This window comes from Protopterus annectens, chromosome 6.part0, assembly GCF_019279795.1.
Source record: "Protopterus annectens isolate FY-2018-M chromosome 6.part0, PAN1.0, whole genome shotgun sequence".
In the NCBI taxonomy this organism is placed as follows: domain Eukaryota; kingdom Metazoa; phylum Chordata; order Ceratodontiformes; family Protopteridae; genus Protopterus; species Protopterus annectens.
The window spans coordinates 1,666,359,999-1,666,379,614 of NC_056737.1; the positions used below are offsets into that span (position 1 = coordinate 1,666,359,999).

General features: G+C 41.8%; 1 protein-coding gene across 2 annotated transcripts in view; it reads right to left on the minus strand.

The window, feature by feature from the left end:
• The window catches only part of INTS7 (integrator complex subunit 7), a 1,158,789-nt gene that overhangs the window by 461,159 nt on the left and 678,014 nt on the right, over window positions 1-19,616 (minus strand). For both annotated transcript variants that reach the window (XM_044075076.1, XM_044075075.1), the window contains one exon: window positions 6,299-6,508. In XM_044075076.1, the coding sequence (XP_043931011.1) occupies window positions 6,299-6,508 (210 nt within the window). The remainder of the gene's footprint in view (window positions 1-6,298; window positions 6,509-19,616) is intronic.

Here is a 19,616-nt window from a genome sequence, read left to right on the forward strand (position 1 = left end):
ACACTTTTTTGCCCCATCTTTCTAAAGATCTGGAATCTTTCTCAGTGGGAATGGGGTTTTTAGCAGAAGCGGCCTTAACTCCCTTAGGACCCTGAGAAATGGTTTCAGAGTCAGCAGTAGGGTTCTTGTATAAAAACTGGTGGGAATCAGGAACCCTGTAATATCTGTCAGGCTTAACAGGAGCAGGAGGGAAAGAGTCAGGGGTTAAGTTAGCCTCCGAAAAAGCATCATCCACAATATCCAAAACAGGAGGAATAGCCAGGGGTCTATGTTGGGGAAGAAGAAGAAAATCCCTTAGTCTTTTCTTAGATTCCGAATACTCCTGTCCTTCCCAGTGGAAATGTTCCCTCATTTCATGCAAAGTTTCCCCAAAAGAGAAATCCTCAGGGGGAGAAGCTGAAGGAATGAATTCCTCAGCATCAGAACCCTCATAAGGAGGGAAAGAATATTTCTGGTCAGAAGAAGAAACTGAAGAAACAGAAGCCTGATCAGAGGAGTCATAATAAACTTCCTGCCTTGGCCTTTTATCTGGAGGGGGGATGAGAACCCCTAATCATAGTAAGTAAATCCTCCACCATCTTAAGTAACTGTTTCTGTGACTTGGGAGCCGGATCAGAAGAGGCCTGTGTTGCAGTCCTTGATTTGGAAGGAGTCTTTGACTTTGTCTTTGGCTTTGCCTTTATCAGAAGCTGAGTAGGCCTGAAAACCCCTTCGGAAGCCGGTACCTGCACAGCGGCTCCGGACCCATCCGAAGGAGCACTGTCCGAAGGTCCTGCAATTGAAATATTCAAAGGCCTAGATGGCTCCTCGTGGGAGTCCGTTTCGGCCATCGGTTCCGAAATGGCCGACGACAGGGGCTGCAAAAGCGCCTCACTGACGACAGCCGAACCTGAAGCTTGCTCTGCTTGTGCGATATTGTCAGATTTGGACCTCGGAGGCCTGTCTTTGTCCTTGCGTCGTTTGTGAACTCCGGTAGCTGGAACCGTATCCGACGACATTTTGTAATTAAAACGCCTACCGAAGTAATGAAATGCAAAATCGTACCTTCGTTTAATAGTACGTTGATTGAATCTAGCACAAAACTGACAACTAGCTACGTTGTGGTCAGGGCCTAGGCAAGGAATACAGTAAGAATGAAAATCCTTATGAGGTATTTGCTTCCCACATGAAATACAATTATTAACTTTTTCTGACATCGGACTGGAGCAAGAAAAAAGTTTCCCCAACGGGGTACTTAGCTTGAGTAGGAGAATAAAATCTTCGGACTGAAGTTTTGTTCAAAAAAGATTGTCAGGAGTCAGCCGAGCGGCACTTGCGAACTGCTATCACCGCATGGCAAGAAAGACTGGAGAACATGGCGTCGGTTGTCGGCTTTGTACTCCTGGCGCTCTGACGTCAGGAAGCATGGTTGAACAGCCGATGCCGGACCCAGACTTTGGGATTCTGGCCGACCAAGGACTGCCTGCCGGCAGGGGAGAACCCTACAGTCATGACTGCAACAGTGAAACACGATGAACATCACTGCATCAATGGGCTCAGACAATATCTCAGGATGCCTTCTAAATAGCGTGAAACATGACCTATCAGGGCCTTTGGAATTACTATTTAACTGTAGCCTCCAAACAGGTACTTTGTGCCTCATGAATGGAAAAAGGCAACAATCATCCCTCTGCACAAAGGTGGGCCATCGACAATCCCTGGAAACTACAGACCCATAAGTCTCACTAGTCTTACATGTAAAGCCACAGAAAGAATTATCATGGAGATGATCAAGAGAGATATAGTAAACCTCCAGACACTGGACCAGACTCAGTTTGGTTTTGTCAAGGGCAGATCATGCCTATTCAACCTGGTGGACTTCTTCAAGAAGGTCACCAAAGCAATGAATGAGGGTAAAGTTTTTCACACAGACTACCACGACCTGGCCAAGGCATCTAACAAAATACCCCACTCGGGTATTCTTGGCAAACTCAAAAGGTTAGGTACAAACCCGTATGTCACCCCGTGGATAGCCAACTGGCTCACAGACAGGACCTAGGAAGTTAGAACCTCTTCAAAAAGAGCCCAGTCACAAGTGGAGTCCTTCAGGGAGCAGTCCTTGGACCACACCTTTCTTGGCATTTACTTCTCAGATGTGAAGGGCAATGTCAGTGGTTTCTGGCTGGCTAAATATGCAGATGATTGCAAATTAGGAGCTGTCATTGAATCTCACACTGACACAAATGTTCTCCAGGAGGGGCTGACACAGACAAACCACTGGTGTCAGAGCCATGGACTAAAACTAAATGCTAAGAAATGCATAACAGTATCCTTTGGGAAGTCATCCATCCCTGGTAACTATCATATTGACAACACACCCCTTAGAACTGACCCAGTAGTCAGGGACTTAGAGACACATATAGATCATAATCTAGCCTTTAATCATCACTTGTCTACAGTGGTGAGGAAATTATTCTATGTTGCGCAACTTATAAACACAGGTATGGCATCTATGGCCAAGGAAGTCATTGCTCCACTGTATTCGGCATTCATCAGACCTGTCATTGAGTACAATGCCCCCTTTGGTATGTACCGAACCAGGCATATCCAACAATTGGAATGTCCACAGAAGTTCCTCACTAAAAGAATACAGGGTGTAAGTATTATGTCCTATGCAGACCGCCTCAAGGCCCTATCCCTGTATTCCATCTCCTATAGACTTTTGAGGGGGAGATCTTTGCCTGGCATACAGGACATTGTCAGAGTGGACTACCTGCATATCCACAAAATAAACAGCACCAGAATTACCCATTCTAAAGACTTAAACCTTGCCTGTGATATAAATAGGACCTGCTGGAGAAACAGGCATGTATCACAGAGACTACCCCATCCATGTGAAGCAGAGTTCCTCCCTAATCCAATTCAAGTGCAACTTGAACAATTAGATGGGAAAACAGAAATTCATCCCTAGTTTGGCACCTATGTCTCTAATGGACAGAGGTAACCTGTAAATGGTTCATCTCCCAGGCCCATGCTTACACTTATCAAGGGTATCACAACTTGTCAGAGATTTGGGATGCATGGCTAGGCTTAAAAAGGTCCTTGTGGTCATTAGCCTAGCTAACACCTATGAACATTTTTATGACATTTAAGACTGTAAAAGGACAAATTAAAAGTTAAAATCATACTACGTAAGAAACTGATTTGAAATAAATAAATGGTTTAAAAGATACATTTCTTGTAAAAAAGTACCCAATTTCCATAGCTGAGGAATAATTGGCTTTTCTTTCTATACAGTTACAGCATAATGAAGGCATTAATGAAGCTCACAGACAAAAATGAGTTTTGCGAAGCTTCTGAATCTAACAACATATTCAGAACAAAATCAGTGCCTATTTACTCTTTTGTTGATTCTTGGTAAAAGACAAACTGTTTGCAGTAAATGGAAAGTATTTCAAACTGTTTCCAGATGTCTATGATATAAGATAATTCTACTTTCACTAATAAAAGAATAGAAACTTTAAAAAAATATGTTTGGTAAGTGCGTGAAGTAGTCTAGAAAAGGGAAGCATGGGAGGGCACTTACAAATATTTTAATAGCAATTATTGTTGTTATATTTTAGATGGAACTTCTTACCATAACTTCTTCAGGGTACTTTAAGAGTAAATCAGTCAATGTAATTTATGTTGATCAGAGCACACAGTGTAATCCTATGATGGAAAAACAAGTACAGTTAATTTCTTTTTATGATTTTTGGCCTTTCTGTCTGTCTACCAGCAGACCCTCTTAGTCTACTGGCCCTTAGATTCTGTATGAACTGGTCCAGACATTAGGGCTGGTTCAGGTTTTTGCTGTTCTTGTATAGATTAACCCTATTGTATATGCATAGCCGCAAACTCATGATTTGGTATGCAGTGGGCAGTCCGCTGGTGACATAACCCCTCAAGACCACTCTGACCCCCTAAAAGCCAGGATTCCTGTGGGGTCCCAGGTCTCTACTGGAGATTCAGCCACAGAACTATACATCCTATGTATGTGCTCCCATGCCCTCCCCCAAACACAAGTGAGCCAGCATAGCCATGTTAGTCTTTTTCCCCCACATGAACTCCAACAGATGCCTACAGCCACGGATAAAACTTGTGTCACCTGTCTTGTAAGTCATGGCTTTATCCCTCCATGCCAATGAAGCAGACTAAACCAAGAAAATGTTGAAAAACAGAATATATGAATAAATATTCAGTTAGGAAATGTAATAAGAACAATGCACTTTACAAAGGTACAAAGACGGCCCCACTTATAAGTGACTTTTGTGTTTTTTGTTTTTTTTTACTGGACAAGGATCAAATTAATTTAAGGGATGGCAAATTAGAAAATGATTTGAATTTGAGAGAATTTAAATGACAGCTGTCATTTAATGCCTCTGAGCTGCCAATCTTGAATGCTATGTTGAACTTCAACTATATTTTAAATCCACTTAAGTCATTACCATTAATAAGAATTACGTTTTTTTTTTAAGATGAAAGAGCTTATTAATTGATACTATATAATGAATGGAGCATTTTAGTCACAGTACATTTTAAATTGTCAACTAAATGCATGAAACACTTTTTTTAATTTACCCTGATGATTTTTGTTTTCTTTTTGGTTTCATTTTTATAAAGAGATTTAGTCAATTTCGACTTTCTTGTTTTCTTTTGGAAACTATGAAATGACACTGCATGACTACAATGTAGTCACACACTGTAAAACAGAGAAACAGAGAGTGAGAGAGACAAGTGTTACACCATTTGGTAATTTCTCTTGACTCTCTGCTACAGACAGAGTCCCCCTAAATTCCATGACTTGAGACTGCATCCACACAACCAAAGGAATATTCCACTTCTGCAAAGAACAGCCTGGGGACTAACATATGCCTATGACTAAATCTTGTATTTGTTATAATTTCTGCAGGAATTGCATTTATGACTAAATAGTATACATAACAGAAATCAAAGTGCTGGAAGAACTGATAAATCTTGCTTGTATAACCATATACATTTAAGCAACAGACAAACCATGCTGAATCTTCTACACTCCTATGTTCCACTGATGCCACAAATGACTCGAGTTAGGATGTACTGTCCAGAAGTTCATAAATCAGGTCGAATTAAGAAGCAGTACAGTAATGTCACAGATATCTGACTTACAAAGACATAGGAGATGATCACATGGAACCCCAAAATGACTGGAAGTGAAGTGGATATGAAAATAAATAAACAAACAAGGTGTCGTCCTCCAAATACAAATTCCCAAAAAGTATTAAGGTATAGGATGGAACAAAGTACCCTGAGAAAGTCAGAAAACAATAACAGTTTTGGTTAAAGTCACACAGGCTGTATAACAGCTGCAATTTTGATAGATGAGCAATAACAAGTCTTGCAGCTGTAACTTTCTTGAGTCAGACATTTTGTACAGTTAGCTACCTCCCTACTTTTCATATAGGGTCTCATTTTACACCACCTGCACATTAAATTGCACAGGGTGAGGTCTGGTATAATACTTCATCAGACATCGATCATTATACCTCTCAAAATCTTAGCACAAAAAATCTGGACAAAGAATAAAATAAAGGGGGGGACAAAGGCCCAAAAGTAGGGACATTTTTTAAATATTAATCTTATTAACTTAGAAAGTTGACAAAATAACAGGATTTGAATTAGCGTACATTTTCTGACTGGTATGAAGTCTTAACTTCAAATGTATGCCATTATTTAGTGACATCAATCCCAGATGATTTGCCAGAAAACCAAATTTTATGATGAACAAACCAAAAATATGAGGCAAAAATCTGGACTTTCTGCGAAAATCTGGACAGTTGAGAGGTATGTCCGTTCACTATTTTTGGAAGAGGTAAGTTTTGGCTTCTCAGTTTACATACTACCCAAAGTGGTGGCAAGACGTCTTGAGTTGGAGAAGGGGCTTTCAGTGCAGTGATTTTTTTAAGTTATGCATCTTGCAACCTGCTCTACGCAACATGTGCAATGATACAAGCTTAATGCACCATGTTCCTGTGCATGTTAGAACTGTACTGTCTGCAAGTGCCCAGTGCCAATAAGGAAAGCAGGTGCTATTCTCCTGGTATATAATAAAAAGCGAGAACCAGTGCCTGACTTCACAATACAAGTCAGCCAGCCTTCAGATGGAGTGCTAGTCCAACTCAAGTAGAAAGACACCACGCCTCAAGTCCGAACATCTGTCATCTGCTCACTCATAATGCAATGAAAACTTTAATATTTAAAGAAATTTCAATTAAAGCAAATAGCAGACTTCCATACTAACCGTGAGGGAGACAATGCCTCTGTGATAGAATTTTAAAGCCTCAGCAATACAGGATAGTGCAGAACTGTAGTCACTGTCGTCTTGCAGCTCTACAAGGCACTGTTCTCCACAGGAAAACTCCTTCAAGCTGTTCATCCAGAAATAGAAATGTTCTGATGCAACCTTGGTAAGCAGTCCTTGATACAATTCAGCTGCCATGTCATGGTTACCCTGGAGAGGAAAAAGACAACCATGGGTAAACAATTATTTTTCAAATCTTTCTTGAGTGTTTTGGAAGAAATAAGATGCAGTGTTGCTCAGCTTACAAATATTACAGCATAACTGTAACCAGCTATGTAAAAAATCTCCACTACACACACATCACTGCAAAGGAATATCTGCACACTGCATACCCTACAGTTTTAAACACCTGCACTATTCAATTTAACTTGTAGTACATAAAGAAATGCAGAAGTGCATAAGCAATACAAAAATATGAATACACATTTTTATGAATGCAGTGAGGTCTTGTGGTATAAACATTGTGAAAATGGTTTAAAACATGGAATTCCAAGTGGATGACATGTTTCTACTATGATAAAAATGACACTATCAACACAAAAGATGGTAGCTAAAAATATTGTATTTCCTTTCCCCAAACACTATGAAAACAATCTTCAAGACTGTCATTTTGGTGATGCATGCTTTTTTTTCCATAATGAAGTTGGTGCAGGCAGACAACTACCTGCAGCAAACAGCATATACAAAAAGTAAATAAGGAAATAAAACAAAAAATATACACCTCAGGCCACTTCAGAAGATAGTGACACTTGCAACATTTGCAAAAGTTCAGATTAGCTGGTGAACCCACAACATTTATAAACAAAAGTTCTACAAATAACCTGCACAAAATACCTGCATTCATTAGTGCCAACATTGTGGGGTAAATTCACTTTCAACCACGGCAAACTGTGTCAAGTGTCAAATCTGGGGGGGCAAAACCAGCCCTACATTTTCCAGTTCTGGTTTCCTAAATAATTAAACAAGCACACCTATAAGAGATGAACAAGGGTATAACATTATTCATTTGCCATATGCACCAACATTTCCACCTGAAAGGTTTGTGGTAGGGCATTCCAGGCACTGGGAGATGGTAGAATGGTACTAACTATGCTCATTACAGAAGGCACTCTTGATTTGGTGACTGCTCTCATATTCATATCTCACTTTGAAAGTATTTTTGCAGTGAATAAAAGGCTGGTAAGGAGGGATATGCAGACTGTATGCAAAATGTCTCCATGTCTAATGTCCATCTCTTTAATAACTGCCACTCAAAGATATGGTCACCAATGGCCAAAATGGGAGAATGTTCAAACAGTCTAAAAGAATAAAAAAAAATGTTTTTGCTGGGGCATGGGGGCAAGTACTCTGGCACATGCACATCCTTGAGACATACATCTACTAACTCCAACGTCACTGAATCCTTTGGGTGGGGGTGGGTTGGAATTCATGAGATACCACAATTTCAGTCTTTAATAGCAAAAGCAAAGAATCACTCATTTGTAATAGCACATTAGAGTACTGACCACTAATCTGTTGCAATTAAGTCTGGCACTCATCCAAAACACCCACCACTGAGACAAGAAAGTACAGTTGTGCCCCACGTACCATAATTGTAGATGTCCATGTAGATCAATGCTGCATTACCGATTCTTGGGTATTCCTATGCAGAAGTCTGCTACTGGCTCAACTTCCAGAGTCTTTACATCATCCCTAGCCGACAGAAGTTAAGACCACCAACTTCTGGATGTCAAGGTATAAGAACGGTTTATGTCAACATCATCTTCAGGTCTTTCTAAGCAGTGAATGAGCAGTCTAATGCCAAGGACATTACTACCTCCCCAGTTTTCTGAATGTGAGTGAAGAGGAAGATCGTAAGAGGCAAACAGGGGATGATGGAGATAAGAGGACTATCTGCAGAGAGCTCCTGTACCCCTTGTACCCAGCAAAGGGGGGCAGTAGTCAGCGGATAGAGGGGTTGGAGGGGGCAGTATGGACTGCAATATTAAACTACTGAAATATTTACAATTATGGTAAGTGGAACACAACTATACTATGTTCTTCATAGCCAGTGCTGCAGTACTGATTCTTGGGACGAGTCCCAAAGCCAACAGCTGGATGTAAGTCATCTGTTTGACCCTAGGAAATAAGGTTTTGTAGGATAGCAATAGCAACATTTACTTTAGCCCTGGAGACATTGCCTCAGGTTAGCATCCTCTGGGATGGCCTGGGCAGGGACTCCTTTGAGGAAAGCAGTGGTAGTTTCCCTATGCTTGGTGGAGAGGGCTTTAATATGTCCAGGAAGAATCTTCCCATGGAGGGAGTAACAGAACATAATGCAGATGGATATCCATTTGGAAATGGTTTGTTTGGAGAAAGATCCACCCTGCTCAGCCTCTGTGAAAACCACCAGTAACTGTTCTGTTCCATTAGGATTTTTTGTCCTGTCTAGATAGTACCTGATTTGCCTGTCCACTTCCAGAGAGTAAAGGTCTTGCTCGGCCCTGGTCTGTGGGTTCAGGAAGAGAACTGGTAGGTAGATAGCCTGGTTTAGGGTAAGTTCTGAAACAACCTTAGCCATAAAGGATAGGTTTGTTGTATGGGTTATCCTATCCCTGTGGAAGGCAGTGAAAGGATCTTTACACATGAGAGCTTGTATCCCTGAAATGCTCCTTGCTGATGTGAGAGCTATACAAAAAGTGATCTTCCAAGTTAGCATATTTAAAGAGGCAGTGGCAGTAGGTTTGGGGGGCAAGGTGAGTTTTTCTAGCACATAATTCAGATCTGTGGTAGGAACAAGGTTCCTTCTAGGTGGTCTCAAGCGAATTATGCTTTTTAGGAAAAGCTTCATGTGGGGTTGCGAGAAAATAGGCGGAGAACTGTACAGGCAAGCTGAGATAGCAGATGCAATGTATTTTAATACCAGAGTAAGAAAAACCCTCTATAAATAGGCCTGAAAGATACTACAAGACTGAGTTAATGTTTGCCTGAGAAGGGTCAGTGCTCTTGCTGTGACACCAGATGGAAAATCACTTCCATTTTTCCAGGTATGATCTTCTGGTATTAGGTTTCCTTGTCTCCTTTAGAAATGAAAGCATGTCCGTGGGATAGGAGGCATTCCTTCATGTGAAAACCCAATCTTCTAGGCTAACTTGAGTCTCACTAGGTGAGAATAGAGGACAGATCCTTTGGCTTGGCTGATGAGACCTACATCCTGCAGTATGGTGTGGAATCTCCCCTTCACTGAGAGTCAAGAGGAGGGAGAACCAGTGTTCCTTCAGACAGAAGGGGGACACTGAAACCATGCTGGGTCTGTCCACCCTAACTTTTATCAGTACACTGGGGATCAGAGGCAACAGCAGGAATGCATACAGGAACAAGACTGTTCATGTGAAATAGAAACTATTTGTTTTCCAAGTTCCTGTCTGTTGTGTTTTGGAGCAAGACATCTGTAGTTGTCTGTTCTGGTGACAAGGCAAAAAGGTCTATTAAAGAGACACCTTCCCGCCACACTACAGTTAGGTCTAGGAACATTTCTCTCTTCAACATCCATCCATTGGGGTCTAGAAGACCCCTGCTTAGATAATCCACCAAAGGTATTATTCTGACCTGGAATACAAGATGCTATGACAGTTAGCCCTAGTCCTTTGTTTGTTTTTTTTAAACATCTTTATTAATTATTACTTAAGACATAGGCAAACATAGATTAACAGAAAAGAAAACAAACCATTTTAACATTTTTCCATTTAAACACAATATACTTCACATATATTTTCTTTGCTACTAATATCAGTCCAACATTACAAAAAATTGCTAAATTCCTGCCTTCCCTTAAACCTCACTCCTCCTCCAGAACATTATTCTGCATGTATTGTCACCACAATTTCCATTTACTTCTATGTAATTTGCCCCTTCCCTTTTGTAAAATTCATCTTCCAGTTCTTTTATTTCTTTTACAATATTCAATACCTCAAATCCAGCTCGTGTAGACTTTGATTTCCATTTTCTAAACATTGCTTTTTTGGCAGCCAACAGAATTAAACTTAATGAGACCTTACTATAAGCAATTCAGATCCTGTATCCCAGCTCAAAAGAATTATTTTCTTACTTACAGCCATTTGCTCACCCAATATTTTTGATAGACTACCCTGCACATAATTTTTTAAATCTGCCAACTCATTATACTCCTAAAACATATGTCCCATTTTACCTAGTTCTTATCCATCACACCTTCAACCTGAGGAAAAATTCCTGGAAGTCTGCTTGGGGTATAAAAATACCTATGCAAATACTTCCAAGCAAAGATACCAAACCTTCTTTACCTGGATGCATACTTGAGAGAAATATATGACGTCTACCAATTGTTTTCTTGTAAATTGCTTTTCCAGTCTCTCTTCCCAATAATTTCTAACTTCCTCAGATAGATTATTATAGTTACGCAATATTTTATATGCCCTGCTAATTATCCCTTTAACAGCTGCTTCTGTTCTAGATTCAACTCAAAACTCTACCAGAGGAGGTCTTTTCACTTAAAATCCCCTTATTCCTTTCTCTTTGCCTGTACTCTGAGATCACGTCCTGGTAAAGAAGGCAGTCTCTAGTCTGCAATCAAAATGCCTTCACAGCCTCATTGCACTCTTTTACCTTTCCTGCTTAAGTTATTTGCTCCCAATAACTTGGTTCCTTTGCCAGGTTTCTTCTGTAAATTCCAGCACCCTCATGCCCATTTCCTGTCCCCCTACTCGCAGTCATCTCTTTTGGCAAAATCTCCTCTCTCAATTCTCACACTGGCTTAGTTCTTAGAATATTTTCCTGCTACTTTGTGAATATAACATTCTATATGGTTATTATTCTCCTTAAGTATTGGCATCTAAAATTCCACACTCTCGCTCTCTCTCTCTCTCTCTATATATATATATATATATATATATATATATATATATATAAAACACCTTTTGCTTGTGTTATGTATGCGAGAGTTAGCCCTAGTTCTTGAGACAGCATCCAAACCTTCCTCATGAGGCTGCACAAAGGGTAGAACAGGGTCCCTGGGCTGCTGAAAAGCATTTATGGCCAGGCAGACTGTTAGTAGCGCCTTCTGATTTATATGCAATTTTCTCTGCTGTAGTGTCCAGATGCCTTGCCCCCCAAAGCTAAGTCTGAACTATTCATGGTGATGGTCTTGTCTGCGTCTGCATCTGGTAAAGAGAAATTTGCCCCTGGGTTTTGCAGTATGGTGTATTTCCACCATAGGAACTCCTCCTTCAGGCATGGAAGGAGAGGCAATAGGGTATCCAAGGGATGAAAATGTTGTGTCCAAGCATTTTTAGGCACCATTGATGTTTTCTCATGTGTAAATTTGCAAGTGGGATCATCAAAATGCAGGATGCCATGTAACAAAGAATTCTCAGAAATTACTTTGTTGATATGTGTTGTTTCTGAAACAGGTTGGTCAGGCAGTTTGGCATGAAATACGGCCCAGACCGCAGAATCCTTTATAAATGCATTCTATGAACACCTTCAGGAATGCACGGATCATGCAATCCCAAATAAAACCAAGACCCAATCCTCCAAAGGCAGACGTCCTGTCTGGTGGACCCCAGCCATAAACAAACTATACAATAGAAGGAGGAAGCTACTACATGATAGAGCAAAATCCCAAAAAGGGAAGGCATTTCTGATCAGTATTAGCAAAAAACTACTGGCACTCATAAAATCGTCTAAGGCCAGCTTCGAGAGAAAAATTGCACAGGACACTAAGGATAATCACAAGGCTTTCTTTAGTTATGTTAGGAACCTGGGTGGGAATTCCCAGATATGCTCAGAATTAGTCCAAAATGACAAAAAATACACCGAACCCACAGACATTGCCAACATCCTAGCTGACAGGTTCAGCGCAAACTCCCCCCCCTCCCCACCAAAAGGGCAAATATCTATCCCAGCAGAATGCGGCCCCCCTGACATCTCAGATGCTCAGGTAAGAGCAGCCCTCTCCAAAGCAAAAATCACAGCATCAATGGGACCAGACGGTGCCCCGGGATTCGTCCTACATGAACTCCAAGAAGAGCTAAACCCAAACCTAAAACTACTGTTCAGTCTCAGCCTTACTACAGGATATGTACCCAAAGAGTGGCGTACAGCAACAGTGGTCCCTCTCCACAAAGGTGGTGCCTCAACGGATCCTGGAAACTATTGCCCCATAAGCCTGACTAGCTTGGTCTGCAAAGCTATGGAAAGGATCATCATGGACCTCATAAATAAAGATATTGGGGACCTATAGACACTGGATCCTACCCAGTTCGGCTTTGTTAAGGGCAGATCCTGCCTCTTAAACCTGGTCGATTTCTTTGAAACAGTCACCAAGGCCATTGACGAGGGGAAGGTGGTCCACACAGCGTACCTGGACCTCGCAAAAGCCTTCGATACAATACCCCACTCGGGCATTATAGATAAGCTCACCAGCTTAAATATAAACCCCTATGTCACTAGATGGGTTGCAAACTGGCTCAAGGACAGAACCCACATGGTTAGAATTGCTGGAGCCATGTCAGACTCCAAAGCAGTTACAAGTGGCGTCCCACAAGGCTCAGTCTTGGGACCTCTCTTGTTCGGTATATATTTCTCGGAGGTACAGGCCAACAAGGAAGGACTGTGGCTGACCAAGTTCGCAGATGACTGCAAACTGGGCACCATAATAGACTCTCCAGCCGACACAAGCATCCTCCAAAAGGGCCTCATAGAAACAGACAACTGGTGCCAGAGCCATGGCCTCAAGCTAAACGCCAAAAAGTGTATAGTCATCCCCTTTGGCAAAAACAAAGTGCCCACAAATTACCACATAGGTGTTAATCCATTAAGTACAGAAGAAGTAATTAGGGACCTGGGGACCCAAGTTGATAGCAATCTCTCATTTGACAACCACGTGGCCAAAGTGGTTAGAAAAACATTTTATATAGCCCACCTAATCATGAAGGGATTCACATCTAGATCAGGGGAGGTCATCGTGCCTCTTTACTCATCCCTCATCAGGCCCATAATTGAGTGCAATGCCCCTTTTGGGATGTACCTTACCAGACACCTGCAGCAACTGGAAAGACCCCAAAAGTACCTCACCAAGAGGATCAAAGGGCTCAAACAGATGCCATATGCTGCCCGGTTAAAGTAACTCCAGCTCTACTCAGTGGCATACAGCCTGCTCAGAGGCAATCTGTGCCTGATGTATAAAGCCATGTCCAACCCGGAATTAATGGACATGCTGCACCTCAGAAAATCCAAATCCCATCGAGCTACGTGCTCGAGAGACTTGAACCTCAGCACTGAAATAAGTAGGACATGCTGGAGGGACAGATTCATAACCCAGAGGCTCCCTTCACTCTGGAATAAAATCCCAGTCCAGGTTAGGCAAAGTCCCTCATTGACTCTCTTCAAGAGGAATCTTGATGAGTGAATGGGAGATCGTAGGTTTACCCCGGGTATCACTTCTGTGTCACTGTTAAGACAGAGGCACAGTATACTAACCTCAAAATAGGGCATAGCAAAATTAATTTAAAATGGGTGGCGAAAGCCAAACACACTCTGGATAGGCTTATAAATGCCCTAGGGCAGATAGCCTAGTATGAGCCTATGAACCTATGAAAGATATCTTGTCCTAGGGAAGGAAGGCTTTCTGTTGGGCCGAATCTATGATTGCTCCCCGAGACAGGATTCTTGTTTGAGGAAGAGTTTGTGACTTTTAAAGATTTAAGGTGAGACCTACTTTTGGAAAGCAATCTACAGTGATCTGCAAGCCATCAAGGGTCTCTGCTGTGAATTTTTCCTGAATGCAACAGTTGTCTAAGGAGGGTAAAATATGAACTCCCATAGTTCTGCAATGCCCTATCAGAAGGGCAAAGCATTTTGTGAAAACTCTTGGAGCAGTGGAGAACCCAAATGGTAAAGCACAGAACTTGAAGTGATTGCCTGTTGTTATAAATCTTGGGTATTTTCTCTGATTGTGTACTATAGGGACAAGGAGGTAAGCATCTTTTAGGTCTATTGCGACCATGAAGAAATCTTAGAAGATCATGGCTAGTAACCTTTGCAAAGTACGTATTTAGAAATTTTGGGATATTGAAAAACTTCTTTAGTTTTGAAAGCTCTAAGATGGGCCTCCAGATACCCTCCTTTCTTGGAAAGTACAGTTGTGTAAAATCTTGCCAAAACAGTAAGATGTCCTTTTCTTTAGTAAAGAATACTGCAACTGTAAAGAGACTCCCTGTCAAGGGTAGCCAACAGCTGGCCAGTATACCAAAGCCTTATGATTTTATAGACATCATACATCATGTGTATGCTCCTTGCTCAAGGCATAGGGCATAAAGACGTACATACCTCAGAAATGAAAAGCCTCAGGAGGAACAACAGTCCTAGGAAGTAGAAGGAACATGTGCATCCAGAAAGAGAAAAAAAAAACAGTAGAACAGAAGAGAGGAGGGGACCAAATACTGCAACAGTGAAGAGAAGGACTTCTAAGATTTTGCACAACTGTACTGTGCCCTTTCATAATACTGTTGCAGTATTCTTTAGTAAAGGAAAAGTACAAAACCTCAAGAGGAAACTCAGGAGGAGGAAGACCCAGAAGAGCCCTCAAGAAACCTATGCAGGAAAGCTCTGGCAAAGCCATCTCTTGCCCTGGAAACAACATCCAATTTGTAATGCTTAATAAAGGTATGGGCAGAGGTCCATGTAGCAGCATCAAGGACGGAACTGGTATCCAATCCTTTGAACAAAGCACCAGAGGAAGCAACAACCCTGGTAGAATGAGCCTTTACAGAGGCATAAAGGCTTTTTTCCAATGAAAGAAGTAACAAAAAGAAGTGGCTTTATAGATCCAAGAAGAACTGGTTTGCTTAGAAACAGCCAAACCTAGAGATCTAGGATGAAAGGAAATAAAAAGTTGCTCAAATTTGTGAATAGGCTCAGTTTTATCTAGATAACATCTGAGCTGTCTATGCATATCCAAAGTGTGAAGAATTTTCTCACTAGCAGACTGTATAGAAGAAAAAAGGAGGGCAGGTTAATAGACTAATTAAGATGCAATTCATTAATCACCTTGGGCATAAAAGAAGGATTATTATAAAGACACCCTGTCCCTATGAAAAACTAAAAAAAGGAGGAAGGAACACCCATAAGATCTTGGAGTTCAGACACTCTCGTAGCTGAAGGGTGAAAAGAAGAAAACTCTTCAATGTCCAATGTTGCAAGAAAGCTGAAGGCTCAAAAAGAGCCCAAGTCAAATTTTCAAGAACAAAGTTAAGGTCCCCGGAAGGTGGAATAGGCTTCCTGATATGCTGGATATGAAGGACACCTTTAAGAAATTGTTTGACCTCAAACCTAGAGGCCAGAGGAGGAGCTAATGGCAGACAAGTAGAAACAGATGAGAGGTGAGCCTTAAGAGAAGAATATGCTAACCCAGCATGGAGCAATTCACATAAATAAGAGAAAGAATCAGATGGTTCTTCACAAAAAGTGAATCCTGGTTATAAGCAAGGCACCAGATATAAAATCTCTTCCATTTGGATATACAGGATTTCCTAGCAGTGGGATTCCTGGCCTCCTGCAGAACCCAAAGCACGTCATCAGGTGCCTAAGAGAGATCAAAACCCTATCACTAACCATATTAATTGAAGAGTGAACAGGTGAGGATAGATCAGAGACCTCTTGTCTTGTTTCAGTAAGCCCAGCCTGTGAGGTAACTTCTGGTGATTGCCCCTGGCTAGGTGAAGAAGAAGAGGGAACCAATGCTATCTGGGCCAAAAGGGAATCACCAACAAGATTTTGGAGGAGTCTTGCTCTATCTTGAGCAGGACCCCTGGAATTAGAGGAAGGGAGGAACGGCATAGAGAAACATCCCCTTCCATGAAAAGGACATGACATCCACCTTCCAAGCCAGAGGACTGGAGACTCTGTTGCAAAAAAAGAGGAAGTTGTCTGTTAAAAGGGGTTGCAAAATGATATACTGAAGGACTACCCTACTGATGGACAATGTCCGGAAACACATCTCTGGTGAAGCATCCATTCATGAGCCTGTGTTTTGGACCTGTTCAAACAGTCTGACACTATATTTTGCTCTGAAGGAATGTATATAGCCTGAAAAGTCACTTGATACTGGAAAGCTAGATCCCAAACTTGAAGAGCCAGCCTGCAAGGAAGGTAGGACCGAGTCCACCCCCCTGTTTACTGATACAGCACATCACAGTGGTATTGTCTGTGAAGATTTTGAGAGGCCCTGGAAGAAAGACGGAATAAAAAGTTTGAAGGGCAAACAAAAAACCTCTCATCTGCTTGATGCTGATGTGGTCTGACCCCTGATGAGGAGGCCAGGGACCCTGGACCTTGAGGGAACCAAAAGAGGCTCAACATCCCATGTCCGAGGCATCAGAGAAAAGTTCCTCAGAGGGGACAGGGAGAAAGAAGCCCCAGGTTGACAGACAGCTTATGAATCCACCACTGAAGTTTGAGCTTAAGGCATGGAAGAATAGGGATTAGAAAATCTAATGGATGAAACCTTTGGATGCATACAGACTTTAGGAACCACTGAAAAGCAGATTTAGATGGATAATTCCTCTGGAATTTAGGAAAAGGAGAGACAAAAATATGTTTCAATTCCTACGAGGCCTTATCTTTACCCTGAAGAGACTTAAAAAAGATCAACAGCCGCAGACCCAAACAGGTTCTTATTATGAAGAGGAGAATCCGACAGTTTAGTTTTAATATCATCAGGTAAAGGCTGGAGATGAAGTCAAGAGTAATGTCGCAACACAGAACCAAAAGCAGCAGTCCTAGAGGCGGCATCAGCTTCATCATAACTACATTTAATAGACTGGTGAGCTATTTGAGAAGTAGAACCCAATAAAGAAAGGGCCAACGCCTTCTCATCAGAATCTAGGAGATATGAGATAGCTTGGGAAGCCTGAGAAAGAAGGGCTAAAACATACCTAATTATTTGGGTCTGGTAATTAATTAATCTCTCAAAAGGCCAAAGTGGCAGATAGTATATACCTTCTAGACCAGCCATTCCATAGCTCTAAAGTCCTTATCTGAGGCAAGTAGTTTAGTACAAGCCAAGAGTTTGGACAGTTTGTCAGAAGAGACAGACACTACTGAAGGGTCAGCAAAAGGACATTTGTAGAGGAACTTACAGTCATCAGGTACCTTATAAAACCTATCTGGTTTCTTAGTGACTGGAGGTTGAGCATCTGGAGTCACACAGGCTGCTGAAAAGGTGTCCAGAACAGTAACCAAGACAGGAGGTATGGCAGAGGGCTTAGGCAAATACATCTAGAAGAGCTCATAACACCTCTTTTGAATTTTATCAGTGCATTAAACAACCCCTGAGAAAAATGCTGCCACTCACACTGAGGATCTTTAGGAGAAGGGGAAACATACTTAGCTTTTTGCTTTTTCTTTTGAGAGACATTTGCCCTAAAAACCCTAGGAGGTTCAGACCTTTGCCTACACTCCACCCACGTAAAAGGAATCTCCTCCCTAACAAGTATCTGTGGTATTTCCTTCAGTCCCTCTAAAATAATCAAAGTTCCCTCTCAGCATCCTTAGCAGACATTTGCAAGAGAAGTTGCTTGGCCTTTTTCTTGACAGGCGGCTGACCTTCAATACAGGAAGACTCTGCCATCGCACCCTCTGCTAACAACTTAAAAACGCTGGTTCTCCAGGTAAATGGATAAGGAGGAGAGACAACAATGTAAGGTCTTGGGTCAAACACTTCGCAGACAGAACACTGGGTATGGTCATGAGAAGCACCCAAACAGAAGATACACTTGCTCATGATGATCCTTATGGGGAATCTGTCTCCCACACTGACATTTTCCCTTTCTGGATGACATGTAAACCCACAAAATGAGAAAAGGAGAGAAAGATAAGAAACCACAACAGGCACTTATCTGAAACACAGCTTGGCAACCAGCACAAAAGAAGGATGGTTTAGACCGATGATCGACAATGGCATACAGACAAGTGGCAAAGAACTTCTGATGTATGTACATCCATGCATCACCTTTATGCTCTAACTCTTGAGTGTAGAGCATATGCATGACATAATGACATCTATAAAATCCTAAGGCTTTGGTATACTGGACGGATGTTGAGCTGCCCTTGGCAGTGAATCCCTTTAGTAAAGAATACTGCAGCAGTGATATGGAAGAACATCTAAAAAAAATCCTTGAGTCCCTTCTGACCAGTGGGATCAGGCTGAATGGATCCTTGAAGTAGTTCCCACAAGATAGGTGGTAAGAGGCTTTCCTGTTATTTTGGTGGTTTTGAAATCCCTAAAAAGGGTGGGATTTCTCTGAACTGAATATATTACCTCCTTTCTATGATGCTGAGGACCTACTGGTCCCTGGTGACAGTTTCCCATTGATTGAGGAAATTAGGTAGTCTTCCATCCAGAGGTCTGGAGGGGAGGGTGGGTAGGGGTATGAGAGAGGCTGGGGTTAAACATAGTCACAGATTGTTTCTATGCTGGCTGGTTTCTTTGGAGCTCCCTGTTCTGTGCAACTGTTCTAGCTGCCTGGACCTCTTGCCATGGGGGGGACTCCCCTTGTCTTGTCTGGGGGGGAAAGGCCAAAGGCCACGGTTTTGAGGGGTAATTCCTACTGTATCTTGGTATCCGAGACACACAAATTTCCTTCGCAGTTTATATTTGCTTTCCTTTCTTATTCAGCTTCTTGAAAACCTGCTCATCTGGTAATCTGAAAAGGAATTTGTTCTCTAGTGGAGCATCCAGTAGTTCAGTCTTGACCTGATCTGACAGGGGCTGGTTCCCGAGCCATGCATGTCTGCAGATGACAGAACCTGTGGCAGCTTCTCTGTATTATGCAGCTAAGACATCACAGACACACATAAGGGAGGATCTGGAGACTTGTAAAACTTCTCTTGCCATGTCTTGAATTTAATTTCCTTTGATAAGGGTCTATCAGCAACAGAGTCCACCTTGGCTAGAATTTTGTCCTGTACAGACTCAAGGTACTTTAGCATATGGAACTGGCAATTCAAAGCTCTCACTGCAAAGGTGGCAGAAGTATAAGCTTTTTTCTCAAACCTGTCCAACAGTCTACTATCAATAGATAAGGGATGTCTAGTTGGCCTCTTAGGTTCACCGTTTGTGGACTTGAAGCCTACTGAGGGGTTAGTCTTGAGGTATTTGAAAAGGTGCTTCTGACATTCAAACACTCTGAAGAACTTCTCTGATTTCCTGGGGACAGGTGGTAAAGAATCAGGCAATGTC